The sequence below is a fragment of the Lynx canadensis genome, chromosome E2 (assembly GCF_007474595.2).
Source record: "Lynx canadensis isolate LIC74 chromosome E2, mLynCan4.pri.v2, whole genome shotgun sequence".
Taxonomy (NCBI): domain Eukaryota; kingdom Metazoa; phylum Chordata; class Mammalia; order Carnivora; family Felidae; genus Lynx; species Lynx canadensis.
Genome location: NC_044317.1, coordinates 49074533 through 49086396, shown reverse-complemented (window position 1 = coordinate 49086396; position 11864 = coordinate 49074533). Strand labels below are relative to the sequence as shown.

Sequence of the window (11864 nt, the reverse complement as noted above, 5' to 3'; positions counted from 1 at the left end):
CAGGAGCCCCCAAGATTAAGTACTTTTGAATAAAGGAGTCGTGGCATGAACCTGGGGACCAAATGGAATAGGAGGCAAGAGTTCGCCTGCCACCAGGGGGCAGTGTGGGCCGTGGGAACTGCAAGGCGAGTGAGCTTGCGGGGCGGGTCCCTTTCCCGTTGGTTCAGCGGATGGGACCGAGTTTGAGAAGCTACCCCTGCAGCGGAAAGCCGGGGAAGGAGCACCTGCTGAAAGGTGTCACGTATTTGCAGCACCGTGGATGGGAAGAAGAAATGTGAAAGAATGTGCGGTTAGGCAGGCCTGTGGAATCCCTGCAGAATATTCTGCCGCTGAGATTATCCAGTTTCAAGAACAGGTGACCTGCGTGAGGTCAAGATATTAGGTGCTTACCCCCACAACTTTTTTTTTTTAATTAATTTTTTTTTTGAGAGAGAGGGAGGCAGAGGGTCTGAATGGCGCCCCTGAATAAAAAATAAATAAAACATACCTATTCAGAGATCCAACAAAATTTACTGCATTAGAAGTTAAAACTGAGACTTTTTTTTTTAACACAAGAATATCCAAGTACTCCCATCAGCCGTCAGAGCAGTGACGTCATCACCAGCCACGGAGCTTCTAGAAAACACCACCGAACTCTGATGGGAGAATGACAGTAAGAAGGGTGGAAGAAGTCTTCCTACTCTCGTGAAAATAGTTCACCTCGCAGACCCTCAAGGTTCCCTTGACCACACTTTGAGAACAATTCTTTTACAAAATCTTTGTCACAGAAAATATACAATAATTCTGAAATCATTCTTAAATCCAGGCCATGTTCAAATTTCTCCAGGTGCCCAGGAATCATTTTTAAGGCTGTTTTTAGGAACCAGGACCCAACGAGGTTCATGTAAATCTAGAACACTTTACGGCCACCTGGGTGGCTCAGTTGGTTAAGCCCCGACTCTTGAGTTCTGCCCAGGTCATGATCTCATGGTTGTGGGATTAAGTCCCATGTTGGGCTCTGTGATGAGCGTGGGGCTCGCTTGGTCTTTCTCCCTCTCTCTGCCCCTTCCCCTCTCACTCTCTCTCTAAATAAGTAAACGTTTTCTTAAAGCTACAACAAATAATTCTACAATAATTTCATACCCTTTCTGCACCATGACATTGACTTCTGAAGTTTCCAGCCTGTTGTCTTGTAGAACGTTCCACATGCTGGGTGCGTCCGGTTGTTTGCTCGTGGTGTCATTCAACTTCTTCTTCTTTGCTGGCAACTGGAATAGATGGTATATATTTTGATATCGGTTAGTGGTAATAATGAGAATTTAACAATAGTTAACAAGCCTTGTGGGTTTGCTTCTTGCCACACACTGTGCTGAGGTCTGTAAGTGCATTTCCTCAGCTTTTGTCTGGAAGGATTTTCATAATCAAACATTGCTGCAGGCAGCAGGGAGTGGTGGGGCCTGTGGCAAATGTTAGGGTGTGTGTTCTGTGTGTGAGGCGGGACACCCACTGCACAATTTGAGTTGATTATGCATGTTTAGGAATGTAGTCTGTCTACTGCCAAGCCTTCTCTCTCTTTTTTTTTAATAGAAGCTGCAAATATACGTTCTTCAGAAATCTTCCACTTTTTTTTTTTGAGAGAGAGAGAGCACGCAAGTGTGTGTGAGCTGGGGAGGGGCAGAGAGAGAGGGAGACACAGAATCCGAAGCAGGCCCCGGGCTCCAAGCTGTCAGCACAGACATGGGGCTTGAACTCACCACCCATGAGATCATGACTTGAGCCAAAGTTGATGCTTAACCCGCTGAGCCACCCAGGCGCCCCAAGAGAGAATGTTAAGCAGGTTCCGTGCTGTCAGCGTGGAGCTCGACAGAGCCCAATGCAGGGCTCCATCTCATGACCTTGAGATCATGACCTGAGCCGAAATCAAGAGTGGGATGCTCAACTAACTGGGCTAGCAGACACCCCCAATATCTTCTACTCCTTAAGGATAGACTACAAATGCAGACTTCTCATAACTCCTGAGCAGTCCGAACAAAACACTTCTATGGCTGAATCTGGCCCTTGGGCCTTTGCTGTTTCTTCTCTGACAAACAGATCTCAACCTTCATAACCACATAGTGAGATCAGAAATATTTTCCCCATTTTACAGAGAAGGAAATATTTTCCCCCTTTTAAAGAGGGGAAGTGACTTGCCCCAAAATTACTCTGAGAAAGTGGCCAAGCGGGGATTTGAACCCAGGAGGCCTTGTGGTTCCAGTAGATCAGTGTTTTTACAAATTTTAAAACATCATTATTATGTTACTTTTATTATACAGCGAATATTGTGTGCTGGGCATTTTTCTAAGTGCTTTACAGATACAAAATAATTTGATCTTTGTAATAGCCCTATGGGGTGGGGACAATTATTATCCCCATTTTACAAATGAGTAGAGAAGCCCAGAGAGGTGAAGTGACTTGTGCAAGGACACACAGCTAGTAATAGCTGAGCCAAATTTAGAACCCATGTCACCTGGCTCAGGAAACTGTTCTTGACCACTGGTCCATGCACCTTCGCCATGAGATGGGATGTTTTCCTTCTGGATTCGTCAATGAAACCTCCACTTCATGAAATACCACTTCCCTGTACTGTGTAATGGGCACCCTGAGATTTCTCACTTTATCCTATCCCCCTCCTTGCCCCATCCATCCTATTCCATTCCACATCTTTCTGCTCTTCTGTGTCTAGTGCATTTTATTTGCCTTTGTCTTATCCGTGAGATTCATTCATATTCTAGTATATGGTTATAGTTGGCACGTTCTTATTCTCATCCTGTGCCTCAGTTTCCTCATCTGCAGAATGGGCATAGGAACGGTACCTACCTCATAAGGGTGTGTGTGGACTGAATGAGTTCAGTCGAGTGAACACTTAGAAGAGAGCCCGGCACAGGAGAAGGGGTCAGTCAATGTCAGGGCTCTTGGAAATGAGTCGATCTGACTAATGGGTGAAGAGGGAAGGGTGTACCTAGCAGAGAGAATTGCATGGGCAAGAGGTGTGGAAAAACCTGGTGCTTTCTGGAAATGACCCTGGGTTTCAGAGTAGCTGGGCGTGTTGAGAAATGGAGGATGTTATAGGCCATTGGGCTGTGAAGGTGGACAGGCACCAGAACAGGGGCATTTCAAAAGTTAGGCCGAGGACCCAGAACCCTGCCCTGGGGACAGTGGGAGCCAAGAAGAGTCTTGGGCAGAGAGGAGCAGGTTTGAATCTGGGCAATAGAAACCCCCTTCAGGGTCATGCGGGAGACGGATGGAGGCTGGCGGGCCAGGGAGGATGCTGGTGGTTGTTCCAAGCAGAGAGGATGAGGCCCAAGATGGGTGGGACGGTGGGAGGTACATGGTGGTGGAGGACGGATTCTAGATATTCCAGAGAAGGGAATGGCCAGGGATACCGCTCACTAGCCAAGCCACTTGCCACACAGATTCCATCACCAAGGGCCTGAGGAATCTTGATCTACGTGGCAAGCAGGATTTTGCTCAGTTGATATTAAAATTTTGTCCAATTTATATACATACACAATTACATATATCATATATATACTTTTACCATACCACATAGACCATATAGATACTTTCTAACTGTACTGGTTGTTCATGGCTGATGTCCTTCTGATTGGTCAATACCCATTGCTACAACTGTGATTCACTACTTTGAACACTACTCCTGATCATCCATCACAATATTTAGTTTAAAAGGCACCCACGTCCTTTGTTTTAAAAAAAAATTCAGAGGGGCGCCTGGGTGGCGCAGTCGGTTAAGCGTCCGACTTCAGCCAGGTCACGATCTCGCGGTCCGGGAGTTCGAGCCCCGCGTCGGGCTCTGGGCTGATGGCTCGGAGCCTGGAGCCTGTTTCCGATTCTGTGTCTCCCTCTCTCTCTGCCCCTCCCCCGTTCATGCTCTGTCTCTCTCTGTCCCAAAAATAAATAAAAACGTTGAAAAAAAAAAATTAAAAAAAAAATAAAAAAAATAAAAAATAAAAAATAAAAAAAAATTCAGAGATACAGGGTTAGTATCCACAATCTATAAAGCACTTCTCAAACTCAATACCCAAAAAACACATAATCGGTGAAGAAATGGGCAAAAGAGATGAATAGACACTTCTCCAAAGAAGACATCCAGCTGGCCAACCGCCACATGAGAAGATGCTCCACGTCACTCATCGTCAGGGAAATACAAATCAAAACCACAATGAGATACCTCCTTACACCTGTCAGAATGGCTAACATTAACAACTCAGGCAACAACAGATGTTGGCGAGGATGTGGAGAAAGGGGAACACTTTTGCACTGCTGGTGGGAAGGCAAGCTGGTGCAGCCACTCTGGAAAACAGTATGGAGGTTCCTCAAAAAACTAAAAATGGAACTTCCCTACGACCCAGCAATTGCACTACTAGGCATTTATCCGCGGGATACAGGGATGCTGTTTTGAAGGGGCACGTACACCCCCATGTTTATAGCAGCGCTATCGACAATAGCCAAAGTATGGAAAGAGCCCAAATGTCCATCGATGGATGAATGGATAAAGAAGATGTGGTCTATATATACAATGGAGTATTACTCAGCAATCAAAAAGAAGGAAATCTTGCCATCTGCAACACTGATAGAACTGGAGGGTATTATGCTAAGTAAAATTAGTCAGAGAAAGGCAAAAATCATATGACTTCTTCACTTATATGAGGACTTTAAGACACAAAACAGATGAACACAAAGGAAGGGAAGGAAAAATTAGATAAAAACAGAGAGGGAGACAGGTGATAAGAGACCCTTAAACACAGAGAATAAACAGGGTTGCTGGCGGGGTGTTGGGTGTGGGGTGGGCTAAATGGGCAAGGGGCATTAAGGAGGACACTTGTTGGGATGAGCACTGGGTGTTCTATGTAAGCGATAAATCAGTAAATTCTATTCCTGAAACCACTGTCACACTATATGTTAACTAACTTGGATTTAAATAAAAATAAAATGAAATAAAGGCTCCTGAGAAAGAAAAATTCAGGGAGTACAGAAACAGACCAAATAAAAAGTGGAAGATCATCCCTTTGCTGCCACCAAAAGGTGTTAATTTGGTGCAGGATGCCTGCGATTTTTCCCACAAGCTTTTGCAAGGTCTGTGATTTTGCTTTGCATTTGTTTGGCATTGCACATCTATCCTATTATATATGAGCTAGGAGGGTGTTTGGCTGAAAAACCAATACATGACTTAAAAAACCATACAGTGGCTTAAATAATTGGGTGTTCAATGTTCTCCTGTAATAGAGTCTGGAAGAAGGCAGTCATGGTCCGATTAAGCAGCGCTATCATTTTGGGGATGCTTTTTCATGGTTGCAAGGTGGTTGCTGCAGCTGCAGCCATCACATCTTTGTCCAGAACCAGATGAAGTGGGAAGGAGAGGTGCCAAACTCTTGTATCAGGAAGGGAAAAGCTTTCTCAGACATTCTCAGACATTTACGGAGATCTTGGTGGCCAGAGAACCGTGTCAGAAACCACCCAAGCTACCATGGAGGCTAAGGAAGTGCTTGGCTGGGCACACGGATGCCCCGAGCCAAACTGGAGACCTGTGAGTGGGGAAGGGCAGAATGGGTGCTGGGTGTGGACACAGGGTCTGCACATGGTGCCCTTCTATAATCTGCTGATTAGACTGACCTGGACCAGGATGCTAATTGGTGGGAGGGGTGCTATGTGAGCGGGAACTAATCTTCTAAGTGGTTGTTAGATCATTAGGGTAACAATTGTTTTCTGACAGTTGCTTCCCTGAACTGAGTGTGGGAATTTAGATAATGAGGATTTTCCTGAGTGGGCGTTTTTTGCACATGTGTCGGAAGTTCTTAACAGCAGCGTCTTAGCGGTAACTTTGAGGGGTCAGAAAGAGTGCACATTTGAGATGCTGGTAAACACTACAAACTTGCCCTCTGAAATGGCTACATGGAGTCATACCCTCGTCCCAGGAAACAAAAGGGCTTGCCTCAAACACCCTGAGCAATACCCTAACAGTTGCCAATCTGGTACGTGAAAAGTGAGGGTTTTTAACATTTAAATCTCCCTCCTTTTCTCCCAAAAAAGGGAGATCAAATATTGTTTCAGATGGTTTTTGACTATTTGTTTCCTCTTCCATAATTGCCTCTTTTTTTTTTTTTTCTTTTGTGCATTTTTCTTTTGGGAGTTTTTATTGATGCTTAGGAGCTGTTTATATATGATGGCTATTCACACTTTATAATATTTTCTTTTTTTTTTTTAATTTTTTTTAACATTTATTTATTTTTGAGACAGAGAGAGACAGAGCATGAACGGGGGAGGGTCAGAGAGAGGGAGACACAGAATCTGAAACAGGCTCCAGGCTCTGAGCAGTCAGCACAGAGCCCGACGCGGGGCTTGAACCCACAGACTGAGAGATCATGACCTGAGCCAAAGTCGGCCGCTTAACCGACTGAGCCACCCAGGCGCCCCTATAATACTTTCTTATACATGCTGAGACTATTGTCTGAGTTTTTTGTCTTTTAACTCTTATTTTCTTTTCTATGATGAAGTTAAACTATGTGGTCATCCTTGTCACTGTTTTTCCTTATGTGTGTGTGTGTGTGTGTGTGTGTGTGTGTGTGTGTGTGTATAATCTCCTTATGTATTTATAAGATTATATATATCTTTGGGGTGCCTGGCTGGCTCAGTCGGTTGAGCGTCTGACTTCAGGTCAGGTCATGATCTCGCGGTTAGTGAGTTCCAGCCCCGCGTCGGGCTCCCTGCTGACAGCTCAGAGCCTGGAGCCTGTTTCAGATTCTGTGTCTCCCCCTCTCTCTGCCCCTCCCCGCTCATACTCTGTCTCTCTCTGTTTCTCAATAATAAATAAACGTTAAAAAAAAAGTCATGTTTAAAAAAAAAGATTATATATATCTTTATATGATTTTATATATATTCTTATATACTCATAATATCCTTATATATTTTCCTTTAGAATTCTTTTTTCTCTCTCTAGAATTCTTATGGTTCTTTTTTTTTTTTTAATTTTTTTTTCAACGTTTATTTATTTTTGGGACAGAGAGAGACAGAGCATGAACGGGGGAGGGGCAGAGAGAGAGGGAGACACAGAATCGGAAACAGGCTCCAGGCTCTGAGCCATGAGCCCAGAGCCCGACGCGGGGCTCGAACTCCCGGACCGCGAGATCGTGACCTGGCTGAAGTCGGACGCCTAACCGACTGCGCCACCCAGGCGCCCCTCTTATGGTTCTTTTAATGTTTACATCTTTAGTTTATCCTGAATTTTGTGTTTTACTTTTAATTATAAAATGACATGTTTTTTGTTTAAAAATTGTTAATGTAGGAAAAGTCTAAAGAAAAAAATATATTTTGAGTGAATGAATAAATTTTTTTTAAAAGATGACACTGTACAAGTTTTTCTTTTTTTTTTTTTAATCTGCTTTTAGCACTTACCGGATATTTAACATATTTTCATGTCATTAAATATTTGTGTGTAGCATCTTTAATTTCATTTCAATAACATAATTTTATTATTTAATTTTTAAAATGTGTATTTATTTATTTTGAGAGAGAGAGAGAGAGCGAGCGAGCAAGCATGTGCATGGGGGAGGGGCAGAGAGAGAGGGAGAGAGAGAATACCCAACAGGTTCCATGCTGTCAGTGCAGAGGCAGACGATGCCTGGCTCGATCCCATGAACAGCAAGATCATGACCTGAGCTGAAATCAAGAGTTAGGCGCTTAACTGACTGAGCCACCCAGGCACACCTAATCTTTTTGCAAAAAACTATGCTAGCTAGATGTGATCCTGAGGTGGGATGGGTGCTTCTGGGGTGAGTTTTGCCATCAGACCAGAGTCCTTGGCTTATTGATAACTGTCTGTACTCTCCTTCCCCACCAGGCCTTGGAGACTCGGGCCAGCCCCGGCCACACCCCAGGCTGTGTCACCTTCGTCCTGAATGACCACAGCATGGCCTTCACTGGAGATGCCCTGCTCATCCGAGGGTGTGGGCGGACGGACTTCCAGCAAGGTCACAGGCCCCCTTCTCCAGCCTGAGATCGTAGGATGGTTATGCGTGGGCCAGAGTTTTAAGTACCTGTTGTAAGAATGAATGAATGGGTGTTAGAATGACACCAGAGTTTTAAGGACCTGTTGTAAGAATGAATGAATGGGGGCTTTAGGGGGTCAGGATTAGATTCAAGAAGTTTAGATGCTGGAGTCGGGGAGAGTTAGAGTCATGACCCTTGAGGGGGCAGATGCAGTGGTTTACTGTATTGAGGGACAGTTAGATTCAAGGGGGTGGCGTTAGTTATCTATCGCTGTGAAACAAATGACCCCAGAATGTAATGACTTAAAACAATGATTAACATTATCTCGCATAACTTCTGAGAGTCAGGACTCTGGGAGTAGCTTAGCTGGGTGGTTCCGGCTCAGCATCTTTCATGGAGGGCACAGTCAAGCTAGGGCCTGGGCTGCAGTCATCTGAAGGCGTGACTGGGGCTGGAGGGTCCGCTTCCAAAGGCGCCTCACTCACATGGCTGGCAAGCTGGCTCCCACTGTTGGCAGGAGGCCTCAGTTTCTCACCATGTGACCTCTCCATGGGGGTACTTTGTCTTCATGACCTGGCAGCGGGGTTCCTCCAGAGGGCATGATCAGAGAGATGCAACGGGCAAGCAGTCTGAAGCCCTAACTTTTTCTTTTTTTTTTTTTTTTTTTTTTATTTTTTTTTTTTCAACGTTTATTTATTTTTGGGACAGAGAGAGACAGGGCATGAACGGGGGAGGGGCAGAGAGAGAGGGAGACACAGAATCAGAGACAGGCTCCAGGCTCTGAGCCATCAGCCCAGAGCCTGACGCGGGGCTCGAACTCACGGACCGCGAGATCGTGACCTGGCTGAAGTCGGACGCTTAACCGACTGCGCCACCCAGGCGCCCCCCTAACTTTTTCTTAATGACCTAGTCTCAGAAGTTAACCTCTGTCATTTCTGCAATATCCTGTTTATTCGTTGCAAGTCACTTAGTGGAGACCACTAAGTCAAGGCGAGGGGAAGGATCACATTTTGAACAGAAAAGTGTCAGTGAGTTTGTGGACATATATTTATTATTTATTTTAATAATATTTTAATATTTATGCTTCACGGAATTTGTATGTCACCCTAGCACAGGGGCCACGCTAACCTTTTCTGTATCATTCCAATTGTAGTGTATGCACTGCCCAAGGGAGCCCTTTTTTATTTATTTATTTTTTTAAGTAATCTCTACATCCAACGTGGGACCTGAACCCACAACCCCAAGCTCAAGAGTCACATGCTCTACCGACTGAGCCAGCCAGGCGCCCCTGTGGACATATTTTTAAACCCCATAAGGAGTTTGGCTGCTGGAGGTGTCGCAGCGGGGAGGGGTGTGAGTTTGATTCAGGAGTTCAGCTGCTAGGGGGGCAGTTAGATTCAGGAGTTTCACTGTGGGAAGGGAGTTTAGTTTCAGAATCTCTGGGTGTGCCTGCCCTTGAGTGTGCGTGTGCATGCGAATATGGGGCTGACACTAGATTGGGAGGATTTAGCTGCCCTGATAAAGACAGAGGAAAGATGGGACAACCATGAGCTGGAAGTGTGTAACCAGAGCCCCAGGCTGCCTCTTGCTTCCTCTTCCTCTCCTTATGTCTCCGTCTGTGTCTGTCTGTCTCTTTCCGAGGTGCCTCATCTCCCATTTGTCCACTCCCGGCACAGTTAGGAAATTGAAGGATTGGGCTGACATGAATGGCGGGAATGATGGTCTAGAGAGGTTTGCCCCCGCCCCAATTGAGGACTCAGAGGTTGTTGTTGGAACCATTCTCTTTGGCCTCATGTCTTCAGTTTCTTACCTTCTAGTCCAGCCTCCCTGCCCTGAAGCTTTTCTTGGCATCCCCAGGCTGAGGGCACAACTCCCTGGTGCTTCCGGATCTCATCCCAACCTTATTTACCACCATGGTGAATTTCTCACCATTCCTCAATTCTTCGCCTATGCTGTTCCATCTGTCTAGAATGCCCTTTCCTCTCTTTCTGTGCCTAGGCAGGGGAGTACTGGCAGGAAATGAGGGGGGCAGTTTAGCTATGTGATTTTATCCTCCCACCCTTTTCTTGAAGGAAGGGATTAGAGGGCTCCTGTCCTGTTGATTCACTCCTCTGAACTTTCCCTCCCCAGGCTGTGCTAAGACCTTGTACCACTCAGTCCATGAAAAGATCTTCACGCTTCCAGGAGACTGTCTGGTCTACCCTGCTCATGATTACCATGGTGAGGGCTTCCTGGGGGAGGTATGGGACTTCTATAACTTTCCATTTGAGAGGGCGTACCAAACTGCTGTAGTCCTTGTGGGGCATGGAGACTACAATTCCTAGAAATTTCTCTGGCCAAAAAAGATTAAGTGCTTAGGTGTGCCGAGTGTGGATGGAGAAACTACAACTAGAATTCCGGAGGGCAAGAGTTTTCCCGGGACTTCCTTATAGAGCTTAGGGAAGGTGGGAAACTACATTTCCCATAGTGCCTTTTGAGGAGAGCCAGCGATCTCAGGTACATTCTGGGAAGAGCCTATTAGTCCCAGGCCGGAGATGCACCCTAAGCCTCCTGGGAAGTGTAGTCCTAGGAAGCCCCAGGCACTTGCCAGGTTGACCTTCTTCCCCTCCCTCGGCCACTAGGGCTCACAGTGTCCACTGTGGAGGAGGAGAGGACTTTGAACCCTCGGCTCACTCTCAGCTGTGAGGAATTTGTCAAGGTCATGGACAACCTGAACTTGCCCAAGCCTCAGCAGATAGGTGAGCATTTGGGGGCCGGGACTGCTGGGTCTGAGGGAGGGTGGGGCTCAGGGCCAGAACTCTAGTTTCCCAAAGAAGAGGGGCTCCTAGGATTTCTGGGTCCCCGGTGGGGCATGAGGGGGTCTGCTGGAGCCCTTTGTTTTAACCTTGGTTTCTTCCTTTCAGACATTGCTGTTCCAGCTAATATGCGCTGTGGGATCCAGACTCCCCCTTCCTGACCTGGCTTTGTCAGGTGCTCATATCCGCTAAGAATGCACTAGGTGGGGTACAGAGAGGGGCGCCATCACCGAAGCCTCTCTTCTTCCCCTCCCTCACCAGCCCTTGAGCTTCTTAAATAAAATTTAAAACATTTCTTTTTGTTTTGTTTTGTTGTTGCTCTGAATCTTATTTCTGTCCATTTTCTGGGGGAACCAGTTGGTTTTCTGGGCTGAGGTGTCTGGTCTAGAGAGGCCAAGGGGGTGAGCAAGGTCACTGAAGATCCAGGGTGCCTGGAAGGAGGAAATTTTCCAACTCACAAGATCAGAAACTCGTATCTGGGGCAGGGCTTCTCACCTCCTTGGATCAGAACACGATCTTGAGTTTGAACCACTTCTACCTGTAAGACCCAGGATAAGGTGCTCCACTTCTCCGGGTCTCAGTTTCAATCTGTAAGATGGAAATAATACTAATAATAGGGTGTCATGATGACCCAAGGAATCTACATGTATGAGGTGCTTGGCACCCTCCCCACATGGCCGGGCTCCTATCAGTGGTGACAATTATTGTAATTATCGTTTGGAATGATCTTCCAGGCACTTCCTGGCTGCGCCAGAGTGACAGTATGTCTAATGGTTAAGAACACAGACTTTCCAGAGAACAACTCCAGCTTTAAGATTAACAACATGTATAGACTTTGCGCACATTTGTCCCTCTCAGCCTCAGTTTCCCCAGCTATAAAATGGAGATGGTAACCCCTTTCTCATTAGGCTACTGTAAGGATGAAATTAACGTGTATAAAGTGTTTAGCACAGCTCCTGACATCCAATAATCCTTTCTCACGTGCCAGTTATTTTCCTGTTTTTGCCCAGAGAGGAAAGGGTCTGGCTGAGACCTTTAACCTCTGCC

General features: G+C 45.9%; 1 protein-coding gene and 1 pseudogene across 1 annotated transcript in view; one reads left to right on the top strand and one right to left on the bottom strand.

The window, feature by feature from the left end:
• Positions 1-11113, top strand: part of ETHE1 (ETHE1 persulfide dioxygenase) — a 17443-nt gene extending 6330 nt beyond the window's left edge. Inside the window, exons 4-7 of the mRNA XM_030298681.1 lie at positions 7874-8003; positions 10153-10242; positions 10644-10760; positions 10926-11113. Of these exons, the coding sequence (XP_030154541.1) occupies positions 7874-8003; positions 10153-10242; positions 10644-10760; positions 10926-10978 (390 nt within the window). The 3' untranslated portion in view covers positions 10979-11113. The remainder of the gene's footprint in view (positions 1-7873; positions 8004-10152; positions 10243-10643; positions 10761-10925) is intronic.
• LOC115503621 lies at positions 9085-9197 on the bottom strand (annotated as a pseudogene).
• Positions 11114-11864: the final 751 nt, after the last annotated feature.